At 40.8% G+C, this 15087-nt stretch overlaps 1 protein-coding gene across 2 annotated transcripts in view; it reads left to right on the top strand.

Annotated features, from left to right (window-relative positions):
* Nucleotides 1-803: 803 nt before the first annotated feature.
* The window catches only part of LRCH2 (leucine rich repeats and calponin homology domain containing 2), a 99516-nt gene continuing 85232 nt past the window's right edge, over nucleotides 804-15087 (top strand). For both annotated transcript variants that reach the window (XM_042974815.1, XM_042974814.1), the window contains exon 1: nucleotides 804-1155. In XM_042974815.1, coding sequence (XP_042830749.1) covers nucleotides 804-1155 — 352 coding nt within the window. The remainder of the gene's footprint in view (nucleotides 1156-15087) is intronic.

The following is a 15087-nucleotide window of genomic DNA, read 5'->3' as shown; positions in this document are numbered from 1 at the left end:
ACCTTCATTTCAAAAATAAACTTTAAGGTTGTTTAACGATCAAAGAGTTTTCCATCAGCCATACTGACATGATGAGAAGAAACCTGAGATATTTTGGAGATCTTGGCACAACTTCAAAGAGTGATAGAACAGCATGCAGAGAACTTTTCCAAGTTTTGGAAGGCAGCAGTTTGGCTGGGACCCACACATACTTGAAAACATTTAAAAAGCCGTTTCCTATTTTGGAAGTCTAAATTATATGGCAAAATTCATATATGCTTAAAACTCAATTCTGCACCAGTTTTCCTCCCCAAATGCCCCTCCGCCGTTTCTCTCCGTGTCAACACTGGTAAACAATTCCTGAGGCATGTGCGGTAAGCGTTTCAATAAGGTGGCTGAGAGCCCTTCTGAATGCTGTTTCAATATATTCTGAAACGAATCCCTTTCACCCCGATCTGATATATTTGCCTTTGTTTTGCAGAGGGAGAAAGGTGAAGCAATTTCCAGATTTGGAGACCTACTGCTAACTGACCCGTGTTTAAGCTGGTGTCGCTTCGCAAGATTTTGGTACCCAAAGCAGCGGAACCGAGATTTAGCATCCTTCCTCTGAGCACACATTTCTTACAGCAAGCCTTCTGCACGTTTGAACACCGTCTCTTCTCTACCCAACACCTCCTCCCAGCCCGCCCCCTGGTTCCTTCCCACCCTCAACCTCGCCCCCCCCCAGCCGCCACCCCCCCAGCCTGCGCATGCGTCCTAAGAATCCCCTACACTCGCGGCACAAGCTGAGAGTATTGTCGGGGGCTATTCTCTCTCCCAGGAACATGGCGGCGAGTCAGGGAGGTGGTGTTAACAGTGGGGGCGGCGGTTGTGGTGGAGGTGGAAGTAGCGGTGGCGGTGGCGCAGCCGGAGGGGGAGGTGGCGGAGCCGGAGGGGGGGGAGGCGGCGGCGGCGGCGGGACCCTGGTGGTGCCCATCCCGGTACCGACTCTTTTCGGTCAGCCGTTCCCCAACGGGCCGCAGTGGAACCCGGGGAGCCTGCAGCCTCAACACACGGTGAGGAGCCTGGACCGGGCCCTGGAGGAGGCGGGCAACTCCGGCATCCTGAGCCTCAGCGGTAGGAAACTCCGAGACTTCCCCGGCAGCGGCTACGACCTGACGGACACCACCCAAGCAGGTGACAGGACGGGGTGGGGGGCGGGGAGGGGAAGCTGGGCTCGGATGGAGGAGGTGGGGGGAGTAGGTGGCTGCGTGGCTGCGTTGTTGGACTCTGCTGGTCTGGGCGGGTTCGCGGGGGCGGCGAGACTGACAAAGTCGGAGCAGCCTGTTCTCCTGAATGTGAGGGGGAGAGGAGGGAATGGTGGCGGGTGTGTGTGTGTGTGTGTGTGTGTGTGTGTGTGTGCGCGCGCGCGCGTGCGTGTGTGCTGATTGAAGGATGTATGGAAACCGGGCGGGATGTGAGGGGTGAAAGAGCATTATTGTTAAAGCGACTTTGTCCAGTAAGGAGTAGGGAGGGAGGTATTGACACCTTCCTTAATGCACTTCTTCCAACTCTCCTGGATGTTCCCATCTTTCCCCGGACGGGTTAAAAAAAAAAAAAAAAAGACAATACATAAAATCACAATTGTTACATATTCTTTAAAGGCATACGTGCCTGTAAGAATGGCATATTCCTTTTCGTAGTACAGCGACAGCAGCATTGCCACGGTTTTCTTGTGTTCTTATTTTGTGTGTGTGTGTGTGTGTGTGTGTGTGTTAATCATCCGAGAATATTCTTGCCTTCTTGTCACGTATGCCTGTAAAGACTGAGATTTTTCATTTTCCTGGTGTTGAGAAGGTAGTGGTGGTTAAATTAGTATTTGCTGCAGTGGCAAATGAAATCATCAATCACTAACGTGTCTGGTTACTAGGGGAAAGGATCCTTCTTTTGAGTTATGTTAAGAGTCCTAATTTTTATAGCAGAAATAGCCAAAACATTGAAGGGCATTTTTGAGAGACAGAATGAACTCTGTTCTTCAGGGAGTTGTGGGCTAATGGCTTATCATTTTGGTTGAGAAATTGGCTATTGTAATGTTCTTCGTACACTCTCTGGTACTCTTTGTTGTGGATGGCATTTTTTGTTATGAACATACTCTCTCTCCCCTCTGTCTTATAAATCAGTGCTGATTATTTTAAATGTGTTTTGGTTTGATGAAGGGTTTTTTGCTTTTCATAACCTTTACATTTGTTAGCTATTTTTGCTTTGCTGAAAGAGATCATGGATAAAATTATTTTAATAGATGTAATTTTGAAACAGTACAGCAAGTAAATTCGCCCATAATGAGAGGTAATAAAAGGCCTCTTATTTTCGGAGTAACACTATTTCAGTGTGTTCAGTTTCTGGATATTAAATTTAGATATGTGTTTGGAGGAGGGTGCAGAGAGGAGGAAAACCTAAAATTGAAGCCTTCCGCCCAGTGTTCTCTTAGGAATTACCCTAAGAACTCTGAATGCGTAATCGATCGCTGATTCTGTATTTTGGAAAGCATGTTTGAGTATTTACTCCTTCACTCTGAACACATTTCATAAACAATATGTTCACATATTCATGAATATATTGGCAAACTATTATAGTACTTGGTATGTTCTTCAAAGGCTTCAAGAAAAATGGTTTCAGACTGCATCATTATGAGGCTACACTGTTTTGCTTATTGTGCTTTATAACCTGTAAAGGATCTATCTGTAGGACAAAGTTGGAGCATCCTGGCTTGGCGTTCAGGGCTTTCACTGTCTGCTGCAGTTTATTGTTGCAACCTTATTACCCCAAACACTCCTACATAGAACCCTCTGTTCCGACCAAGTCAACTCCCTGTTCCTCAAATGTATTTAATGAATTTTCTGCCTCATGTTTGTTGAAGGTCACCCACATGCTTGGGATTTCTTCCTTTACTCCACCTATTTAGTTTTGTTCAAGCCCCAGCTTTTCCAAGAAGCTGTCTGTGACTCCCTGAGTCCATAGCAGTCTCCCTGTTTTTGAGTCTTTATGGTACTTACTGTCTTTACCACATACTTGCTAGTGCTGGCCTTAGTTTCTTTTTATGTTTGTGTCATGTGGTCTCTGAGAAGATGGGGAGCTACTTAAAGGCAGGGGATAGGTCATTTCCTTGTTTCGTCTTCTCTTTATATATTGCTTATATCGTACTTGATAATATTTTTCATACGCATCAGTATCATCTTGTGTGCTTATAATCTTTAGCTTTTAAGCCTTCAGTTGGTTTTCTTGAGGCGAGCTTTTAACACAAAGCAGAACCGTATTTGTCGTTGGCAAGCATTCATTTGTCATAAACTTTATTGGTGTCTACTGTAACACAGAGGGTTTGAGATGATTCCACCTCATTGTACTTTTTTTTTCAGTCGAATGCGTGTTCCTTGTGGGAACCCTTCCAGATTTAAATGAGAAATTTGTGAGTGACTCATTTGCCATTCATTTTTGACAAAATTCAGTCATGAACTATTTAGGGGCAATATTTTTGTATGTTAGGGGACTAGTATTCATTATGTATAAATGAAGGCGGGTACACTGAAACTGAAGAAGAATAGAGCACGTTTGAGATGATACATACACACATACACACGCTCATACATACACATATGTATACATACAGTATCCTCCGTTTGATGAAAACAGTTCTGTTTGTTGGTATTGTTACACTTGAAATGACTCTCAGTGGGATAATGTTTCAGAACCAAACTCATTAGTTAGGCAAGCATATCATGGTTTATTGGATTGGGAGGAGACTGGAGGAAGGGAAAATAGGTAGGAAGGTATTCTGTTAATCTAGGCGTGAGGTGGTGAGAATCTGGGGGTAAAACTAAATTGGATAAGAAGGGAAAATTGATAAATTTCAAAGAAAGCAGGGAAGGCTTTTTGTATCATTTTGCTGTTTCTCGCATATACATCCACAAGACAAGATAGACCTGTGGTTCTTCACCTGGGCTGCACGTTAAAATCACAAGAGAGTGTTTTTTAAAAACCCTGGGCCCCACCCCAGACCAATTAAATCAGAATCTCAGGGGCCAAGAGGCTCGTTTTTTGTTTTGTTTTTAAAGTCTTCCCAGATGATCCTAAAGTGTAGTCAAGGTCCCGAGAAACTCTAAAATAGCTCATTTTTAAGGTACTCAAGAAATTCTGTTTAAGTGAATGAGAACATGGATAAGAATGTAGTGACTAAACCAAAGTCACTTGTCAAGAGGGTCAAAATCAAAAGTAGGAGCTATGTATTCAAGATCTAGTTCAGTATTCTTTGCATTTTATTTTATTAGTTTTTAAATACCTAGGAATAAACTTTTCTTAATGTTTATTTATTTACTTGGGGGGCGGAGAGTGCGAGGGAATGAGTGGGGGAGGGGCAGAGAGAGAGAGAGACAGAGAGAGACAGAGAGAGAGAGAGAGAGAGAGAGAGAGAGAGAATCTCAAACAGGCTCCATCCCTGCTGTCAGCGCCGAGCTGCCTCAGGGCTTCATCTCACCTTGAGATCAGGACCAGAGCCGAAATCCTGAGCCGAAATCAAGAGTCTGATGCTTATATATGACTGAGCCACCCAGGCGCCCCTCAGTATTATTTTTATTAGACTTGGTGAAGCAGAGACACATTTTTTTCCCATTATATCATGCCTCTAATGAGTAGAAACTTACAAGAAGCTGTAGTTTCTTCAGTTTATATTTGCACTGGTTTATATTTAATACTGTTCAATAACTTTGCGTTAAGAAAATAGTGCCCCCAAAACACGTAGCGGCAAAATCTTGTTTTCTCTATTAATAGTCTTGCTGTGAGGGAAGATGGATAGTTGGTAGCCATTGACCAAGTTTGTTTTTGATGTTTCACTACCTTTTTTGCATTTCTGGTGTGTGTTCTTCACCTGGCCCTGCCCGCCTGCTCTCCTTGTTTCTTTTCCCCTCTTTAGCTCACTCCCCTTCTTCTGCTCTGATGTAGCCCAAAGCTAACTAATTATGCAGCCTTGTCAGGAGATGAATATTTAAAAGGGAGAGTTTGCTAATTTACTTGAATCTTCAATTGGTGGTTTGTGCTCCTGACCTTTTTGAATATGTCTGCCTTTGAGATTCTTCTTGGTTAAAGTCCTCGTCTATATAAAGACATAAAAACAGGGATGAGAAAGCTGGTAATCCATTTCAGGAAAGTAGCTGACTCTTGTTGTAATGTCTTGTCTTCCACGGTCTATAGGTAGACTTGGCAAGGCACAGGGAAATTACCTAGAACTTTTTCGTCTCTGTGGATACTGTGATAATTTGTTGACCTTAAGACAGCTTGAAAATTATTTAATAGCCACCCAAACAAATCTTGAAGCTCTTCATCTTTGACTTTGTCACCAGTGCTACAAATAAGTCTCAGCCTACTTGCAGCTGCTCCCCCTGCTTCTTCCTACCCCTTTATGTCCATAAACAATAGGTCTGTGAAACAGAGTTAGGAATTCTTACACGCATCAGATCGTGCTGTGTCCCGGTTGATCACATGTTTTCCTGTAAACCTGGAGTCAACTGTACTATTTCCTACATGTGCTGGTTCACCCCTTCAACTGCGGGGCATGTGGTGCATTGTATCAGGTTGTACCATGGAGCCAGATAAACTCTGCAGCATCTGATTGTAGATGAAGGTCCTGTCAGTGCATCCAGTGGAATGGACCTGCGATGGTGATTTTGTGGACTGATTCAGATATCTACTTCGCTTTATGTAATACGTGTCTTCCTGGAAAATTGGACGTGAAGCACATTTTTGACAGTTAACTCATCGCTTACTTGCTCTAGATTGAATTTGAGTTGCTGCGCCTTGCAGCGATTTATTTTATTCAGTGATGAATTCTTCTACAGCATAAATAGGTGCCCCTAATTGCTCTCTTTTGTAAGTTCACATTTTAAAATAAAATGTCATCTTAAATTGGAGGGTATGTTCGTCATTAAAATATTACCATTTATATAGTTCTTTATAAATTTCTAAGCGCTTTCATGTACATTATACTATTGTATCCTAATAATAACCCTGTGAGCTCGGCAGAGTATACATAGTAATTACTCCTTGTTGTAGTGAGAGGTTAAGTGATTTGCCCAAAGCGAAATGGCCAGCGTATGACAAAGTGTGGGTCAGAGCCTAGGTTTTCCGCCGGTAGCACTCACCATTCCAGTGTCATTTCCGTTGTGACACATTCTGCCTTTATAATAAAGCTCTCGTTCAACTAAACACTCTACTAATAGAGTATTTATTCTGGACAATGCTTACCTAACTTCATAGGTTATATAATTTTCGCTCGTGGAGCAGTGTGTTTTGTTCTGTGTCGCGTGATAGTTGCTTAGCTTGTCGCCATGCTTCTCTTTCTGACGGTTTTAGAAGAGATTCATTCAGAAAGCCTTTATTGAACTCCAACTTTGGAAACATGACTAGCCGGTACAAAAGAAAAAGACGTGGTTCTTGTCCTTGAAGGGTTTGTAACATAGTAGTTGAATGTGTACAGGACTATGTGTGACAATTATAAAAGAATAGGTGTGCCTGGCTGGCTCAGCTGGAGCTCCATGTTAGGTGTAGAGATTACTAAAAAATAAATAAATAAATAAATAAATAAACAAACAAACAAATAAACAAACTTAAAAAAGAAACTTACTAAAATATTCATAAAAAGGAAAAGAATTATATGAGAATATTCAAAATTGTATGCTTTTATAAAATCTACAAATAAGTGATGTGAAACTGTGTCATAAGGCTTCCTTTTAGTGGGGGTGAAGTTAGTTTGAGAAAGCTTCCTTTAAAGTTAGATGTATGCTGAATCTTGCGATAAACAATCAGCATGGGATCAAGTTATGGTTAGGTAGGAAGGGCAGTTGCAGAATTTCAGGGGACAAACTGTTATGAACACGGAGTTGAGAATAGACACTGCGTGTTAAGGGCAGATGTTAACCGAAGGTTTACTCTGTATTTTCGCAAACATACTAAGAGGCCGAGAGGAGGAAACTGGTGGAGAGTTCGGTGTTAAAATGCAGGAGGAGGAGGAGAGAGGACCTTTATTTGAGGGCGAGGGAAGCAAGAACAGGGTGGGGAGCTGTTAGCCATGGATCGGAGAAGTAGCCTGACTAAGGTGCAAGTGAAGTTAGATGTCTGGGGACGCTAATGTCTTAACTTTTAATCGTAAAGAACTGAGGCAGTGTCATCAGGGAAAAAGGTTGATGAGCGTAGGAAAAGGTGTTCAGTAGAGCATAGTGCTTTAAGGAATCAATTTGGAGAAGAAGCCACAGTTTAGAATTAGGACTGTGTGGTAAGCAGCTAAATTAGTAGCTTTTGGAAAATATGAGCTTATCATATTTTATGAAAAAATATATATACTCTGTGGCAGGTAAAAGAACAGAAGTGGTTGATCGGGATATTTCGGAATTGGATTTATAGGGACACTTTGCTTAAAGTTTAAAATTTAATACTTGGATTTAGATGATCTGTAATACAAACTCTGAAGCATTTATTTGTCATCAAAGCATAAAGTGGGACAAGATCCAGAAGTGTACGGACAAAATAAAAGATGATGCTAGGAATACTTTTCACAAATAAAATATATTTCACCAATGGAAATAATTGAAGACTTGCAGCTTATTGATTCCCTGGTACGTAGTGTTTGTTTAATTTCCAAGGCACTGTGAAACTGTGCAGAAGGGCATATCATTCTCCTAGATCATCCCAACAGCTCACTCTAAGGGATGCTTAAACTGTGTGATACCCACCCTTTATTCTACAAGGTTTTTATTTTTTTAATTTTAATTTTAATTTTTTTGATGTTTTATTTATTTTTGAGAGAGACAGAGACAGAACGCGAGTGGGTTGGGGCAGAGAGAGAGGGGGGCACAGAATCTGAAGCAGGCCGCAGGCTCTGAGCTGTCAGCACAGAGCCCGACGCGGGGCTCAAACTCACGAGCTGTGAGATCATGACCTCAGCCGAAGTCGGACGCTCAACTGACCGAGTCACCCAGGCGCCCCCAAAGTTTTTCATCATGACCTAGAGGGGAAATCTTTTAGTTCTCTCTGTTTTGTTACACTCTGGTATATTTGGGTACTTCTTGAATCATTTTAATACTGTGGAAAGTTTCAGAAAGTTTTGTCTGCTTCCCTTTATAGAAAGGAACACCTTACATTCCAGGGAACCATTTAATATAATAAAAGCTGTACCAGTCAGTTTTATTTTATTTTTTAAAAATGTTTATTTATTTATTTTGAGAGAGAAATAGAGGGAGTATGAGCAGGGGAAGGGCAGAGAAGGAGAGAGAGAGAGAGACAGAGAGAGACAGAGAGAGAGAGAGAGAGAGAGAGAGTGTGAGTGTATCCCAGGCAGGCTCTGTGCTGTCAGTGCAGAGCTGGACACGGGGCTCGAACTCAGGAACTGTGAGATCATGGCCTGAGCTGAAATCAAGAGCCGGATGCTTTAACTGACTGAGCCACTTAGATGCCCCTGTACAAGACAGTTTTATAATTGTAATTTAAGTTTATGTTTAGTCTCACTTAAAAACTAGTGCACTCAACTCTTCTAAAGGTCAAGTTTTAAATTTTAATCTTTACATTTCTCCTGTTTCAAATAAATTGTAAGTTGACAGCATTCCACTTACAGAATATCAGTGTCCTGTAATGGGTAAACAATGGCTGTTTTCTAATGTATTTTTTGATACGAAAAATTTTAAAAGTTGTTTTTTTCCAAGTAAGGACGTAAATCTAATTTTATGTACTCTTGTATGATTTTTGACAGAGATTTTTGTCACTTTACCTTTAAATTGATCACTTCAGTCTTTTTCAGTAGAATTTTATGCATAATATTAGGGATTCAAGATGGCAAAAGACAGAAATAAAATAACTGCATCATAAACTTTTATTTGAACTCTACGGAGACTAACCAGTTCTAGAACATTTGTGAATTTGGATTGCATTCAAAAATCACTTCATTAGATGGTTATGCCCCAAAGAGGCTCTAGAATGCACAGCCTAGAATTCTTCCTTTCTCTTTTTTTTTTAATCTTTATTTTTGAGAGACAGAGAGAGACAGAGCATGAGCGGGGGAGGGGCAGAGGGAGAGGGAGACACAGAATCTGAAGCAGGCTCCAGGCACAGAGCCTGACGTGGGGCTCGAACTCACGAAACGTGAGATCATGACCTGAGCCGAAGTCAGACACTTAACCGACTGAGCCACCCAGGCACCCCTAGAATTCTTCCTCTCTTAAAAAAGTAATTACAATATGTAAATCCTTAATACTTTGAGCTATTTGGTTGGGGATGTCTGTGTCAGTGGGAAATCAATTGCTTTTAGGGGTACCTGCCTGGCTCACTCACAAGAGCATGTGACTTTTCATTTTGGGGTGAGAGTTCGATCCCCATGTTTGGTGTAGTTAAATAAATAAAATAAATAAATAAAAACTTAAAAAGAAATCAATTACTTTTAAAGATATTTATAAATTAAAAATAGTAAATTGGACATAGATAACTTTTTTTTAAAGTTTATTTATTTATTTTGAGAGAGAGAGAGAGCTCAAGCCGGGGTGAGGCAGAGAGAGAGGGAGAGAGAGAATCTCAAGCAGGCTCTGTGCTGTCAGCGTAGAGCCTGATGCAGGACTTGAACTCACAAACTGTGAGATGACCTGAACTGAAATCAAGAGCCAGATGCTCAATCAACTGAGCTACCCAGGCACCCTGTGAACATAGATAACTTAACCTGCCTTAATATGTAAGAATGGATTTGTCATGGGGTACCTGGGTGGCTCAGTCAGTTAAGTGCAGACTTTGGCTCAGCTCATGATCTTGCGATTTGTGAGTTCGTGCCCCGCGTCGGGCTCTGTGCTGATGGCTCGGAGCCTGGAGCCTGCTTCCGATTCTGTGTCTCCCTCTCTCTCTTCCCATCCCCTGCTTGCACTCTGTATCTCTCTCTCTCAAAACTAAATAAACTTAAAAAAATAACATTTGTTTTTTTTTATTTAAAAAAAATTTTTTAAGTTTATTTTTTGAGAAAGAGAGCACACAAGTGAGGGAGGGGGCAGAGAGAGGGAGAGAGGGAATTCAAAGCAGGCTGTCAGCACAGAGCCCAATGCGGGGCTCGAACCCAAACTGAGACATCATGACCTGAGCCAAAACCAAGAGTTGGACACCCAACCAACTGAGCCACCCAGGTGCCCCAAAGGAACATTTGTTTAAGAAAAAAAAGAATGGGGTTTTCATATCTATTTTACCTATATGGACAAGATTGTAAAGTTGCTGCCTTAAAGGAATTTATGATTTCATAGTGCTATGAAATAAATACTTATTTGTACTCACGTATCTACTGTATAGGCTAGATCAATTGTTCTCAACCAGGGAAGATTTGCGGTAGAGTATATTTAGTAATATCTGGAGATGTTTTGATTGCCACAACTTTGGAATGCTACTGACATCTAGTGGGTAGAGGCCTGGAATCCCCTAGAGATCCTGTAGTGTATAGAGAGGACTGCCACAGTGCAGGTTCAAAGAGGGAGAGGTGACATCTGATTGCATTGGTAGAACATCAGAGAGGGCTTTATAGAGGATATTGGAGGTAGGGGAAAGGATCAGATTCTATAGTTACTCATGAAGAGGGAAACTACATAAATATTGACATCTTAGAGTCTCTTCAAACTCAAAATATATTTGAAAAATCAGCTCCTGGGGTGCCTGTGTGGCTCAGTTGGTTAGGCCTCTGACTCTTGATTTCAGCTCAGGTCAGGATCTCCTGGTTCGTGAGATCAAGCCCTGCTATTGGCACAGATCCCGCTTGGGATTCTCCCTCTCCCTCTTTTTCTGCCTCTGCCTCCCTCGTGTGCACGTTCTCTCTCCAAATAAATAAATAAACTTAAAAAAATAAGTTAAAATACCAACTCTTGCTATTGACCTTAGGCCCCCTGGTCACCCAGACCATAAACTTGGGAATGATTTTCGACTCTTCCCTTTCCCTTCTATATCTAGTTAGGAACTAAGGCCTGTTGGGCATGGTCCTTTGAATAGCTTTCAGATCTCTTTCCTTCCTGTCTATTTTCACCGCTATTGTTGTAATTCAGGTCCTCCTCCCCTCACCTTTAACTGGACTTATCAGCACTTTTCCTGAATGATCTCTCTCTGCCTCCTATATGCTTCAAATCCAATTCTTCACACTGTAGCCACAGCACTCTTTCGAATATGCAGATCTGATTGTCACTCGTAGCTGCTAACACACCTTGGAGCCAGTAAGCTGGCTCCGTAACAATACCTTGCTTATTCCTTGTCTTGAATATTTAAAAAAACGTTTAAAAAAGCTAACGCATACACTATGCTCTGTATGACTGGTAATTTTTGTATTACTTAATATTTATCTTTCATTGTGTGACTATACTATACTTTATTCACTTTCTCTCTGATGGCCATTTGGGTTGTTGCCACGTTTTTGCTCTTGTGAACAGTGCTGCTGTAAGTATTATTATGTCTCCTGTGGTGCACGTGCAAGAATTTCTCTTGCGTATACACTTGGTAGTGGAATTTCGGGGTTATGTGGCATGCCAGCGTTCGACTTGAGACACTGCCAGATTGGTGTAAAATTTACATTTCTTTTGGGGCTCCTGGGTTGCTCAGTTGGTTGAGCATCCAGACTCATGATTCAGCTCAGGTCATGATGCCAGGGGCCTGGGATCGAGCACTGTGTCGGTCTCCACGCTGAACGAGGAACCTGCTTAGCATTCCCTATTCTCTCCCTCGCTCCCTCTGCCCCTCTCCCCTGTGCATGCGGTCTCTTTCTCTCTCTCTCTGAAATGAAAAAAAATTACATTTCCTTCATCATGTATGAGAGAGCCTACGAATCCAGATCTCCAGCACATAGTATTGTCAGATCTACACATTTTGGCCAAATGAGTTTAAAATGGTGTTTCAGTGAAGTGTTTCTTGGTATACATTTTTCTGATCACGAGTGATGTTAACATACCTTCAAATGTCTTTTTGGCCATAGGTGTTTCCTGTACTGTGAAATAACTTTTTGTGTATTTTGCCCCATTTCTATTGGTTGTTTGTCCTTTTCTTACAGAATTCTATGAGTTAAAAAGAGTATTCCTTACACTACTCATTTGTCAACTTTGCATATTGTGAGTATTTTCTCCTAGTTGATCACTTGTCTTTTTGCTATTTTTTTAAATTGTTTTTTTAAAATTTTTAGAAAAGATTTGCTTATTTATTTATTTTGAGAGACAGAGAGAAACAGAACACAAGCAGGGGAGGGGCAGAGAGAGAGGGAGACACAGAATCCAAAGCAGGCTGCAGGCTCTGGGCTGTCAGCACAGAGCCCGACGCGGGGCTTCAACTCACGGACCGCGAGATCATGACCTGAGGTGAAGTCGGACGCTTAACCGACTGAGCCATCCAGGCGCCCCTCTTTTTGCTTTTTAAGAAGTCTTTTCATGAGCAAATGTTCAAAATTTTAATACAGTCAACTTTGTCAGTGCTTTATAGTTATTGCTTTTTGCGTCTTGTTTTAAGAATGTGTGAAATATATTCATCTACCTTTTTTACTAAGAGTTTTAAAGTGTTGTTTTGGATGTTTAAGTTCCTAATCAATATGGAATTGATTTTTATATAATAGAATGAGGTCCAGTTTCATATTTTAAGACACAGATCTTTTTTTCCAGATCTATCTCTGCTTACTCCTTTTCTTTTTAACATTTTCTTGAGTTATAAGTCACATAACAAAAATTCACCCATTTAAAGTATATAGATAGTATAAGGGCACCTGGATGGCTCAGTTGGTTGAGGGTCTCTTTTTTGTTTGTTTGTTTTTTAGTTTATTTATTCTTAGAGAGAGAGAGAGAGAGAGAGAGAGCACAGTAGGGGACAAGAAGAGAGAGGGAGACACAGAATCTGAAGCAGGCTCCAGGCTCTGAGCTGTGGGGCTCAAACCCAGGAACTGTGAGATCATGACCTGAGCCGAAGTCTGACACTTAACCAACTGAGCCACCCAGGCACCCTGAGCGTCCAACTCTTGATTTCAGCTCAGGTCATGATCCCCGGGTCATGGGGTTGAGCCCCGCATTGGGCTCTATGCTGAGCAAGGAGCCTGCTTAAGATTCTCTCTCTCCCTCTCCCTCCACCCCGCCACCACCCCTGCATGCACGTGTGTGTGCCTGCAAGCTCTCTTAAATTAAAAAAAAAACAAAATAAAAAAAATTACAGTGTATAGTTTATTGATTATTAGTTCTGCACCCATCACTACAGTGTAATTTTCGAATATTTCCATTGTGTTCCCCCAAAGCCCCATAACTATAAGCAGTCCCTCCCCATTACCCTCTCATTCCCCTCATCCAGACTTAGTTAACCGCCTATCTCTTTTCTGTCTCTATAGAATTAGCCCATTCTGGACATTTCATATAGATTGATTCATAAAGTATCTGGCCTTTTGTGACAGATTTATTTACCATAATGTTTTCAAAGTTCGTTTATGTTGTAGCATGTATCAGTACTTCATTCCTTTTTAAATCTGAATAATATTCCATTGTACATTTTATTTATCCATTCATCAGTAGATAGACAATTGGATTGTTTCCACTCTGGCTGTTTATTATAAATAATACTGCTGTGAACACTGATGTACACGTTTTTGTGTACATGTCTGTTGTCACTTTCTCGTGTATATAGGTAGGAGTGGAATTCCTGAATCCCATGGTAATTCTATGTTTAACAATCTGAGGAAATGTTAAATTGTTTCCAAAGTGCTAGCACCACCATTTTACATCGTGAGGGTTCTAATTCCTCCACCTCCTGGACAACACTTGTTATTACCTGTATTTTTGTTGACAGCCATCTTAGGGTGTGAAGTATAATCTCCTCATGGTTTCGATTTGCATTTCCCTAATAACTAATGCTGTTAAGCATCTCCTCGTGTGTATATCTTCCTAATGGAAATATCTATTCAGACTTTTTGCCCGTTTTCTAATTGGGCTGTCTTATCTTTACTGAGTTATAAGAGTTTTTATTTTTTTAATTCCGTACATAAATCCCTTAACAGATATATGGTTTGCAAATATTTTTTTCCTATTCTGTGGGATCTCTACTTTGAAACACAAAATTTTGAAATTTTGACAAAGCACATTTTATCTATTTTTAGTTATGTTACTTGTGCTTTTGGTGCCATACCTGAGAAACCATTGCCTAACCCAAGGTTATGAAGATTTACCCTTATGTTTTTGTTTGAATTTCATAGCTTTAGCTTTTACATTTAGGTGTATTGTCCATTTTTAGTTTTTTGTGTATGGTGTGAGATCAGGGTCCACCTTTATCCTTTTGCATGTGGATATTTGGTTGTCCTAGCACCATTTCTCGATAATAAATTTCTTTCCTCATCCACTTGTCTTGTCACCTTTGTTGAAAATCAGTTGATTGTAAATGTAAATGTTTATTTCTGGACTCTCAATTCTACTCCATTGATCTTTATTTCTGTTTTATGTATATATATATATATATATATATATATATATATATATATATATATATATTTCTGTCCTTATCCCAGTACCACGCTCTCTTGATTTCTGTAGCTGTGTAGTAAGCTGTGTCTGAAGTTTTATAACCAGGAGGTGTGAGTCTTCCAGCATTGTTCTTTTCCAAGATTGCTTTGGCCGTTCTGAGACCCTTGCCTTCTTGTATAAATTTTAGGATCAGCCTGTCCATTTCTTTAGAAAATGCAAGTTGGGATTTTGATAGGAATTGTGTTGAATTTCTAGATCACTTTGGGGGAGTTTTACTGTCTTAATATTAGATTGTCCAACCTGTGAATATTCATGTCTGTAAAAAATTAAAAAAAATTTTTTTCCTAAAACGTTCATTTATTTTTGAGAGAAAGACACACGGCATGAGTAGGGGAGGGGCCGAGAGAGAGGGAGACACAGAATCCCAAGTGAGCTCCAGGCTCTGAGCTGTCAATACAGCTTGAACTCACAAACCACAAGATCATGACCTGAGCTGAATTCGGACCCTTAACCGACTGAGCCACCCGGGTGTCTCAGATGTTCATGTCTTTTGACTTATTTATAGTTTTCATTTCTTTCAACATTCCTAAGTTTTTATTTTTTTTGGATT

The sequence above is a fragment of the Panthera tigris genome, chromosome X, assembly GCF_018350195.1.
Source record: "Panthera tigris isolate Pti1 chromosome X, P.tigris_Pti1_mat1.1, whole genome shotgun sequence".
NCBI classification, from domain to species: domain Eukaryota; kingdom Metazoa; phylum Chordata; class Mammalia; order Carnivora; family Felidae; genus Panthera; species Panthera tigris.
Note: the sequence above shows the minus strand (reverse complement) of the source record. Positions and strands in the feature narration are given on the sequence as shown.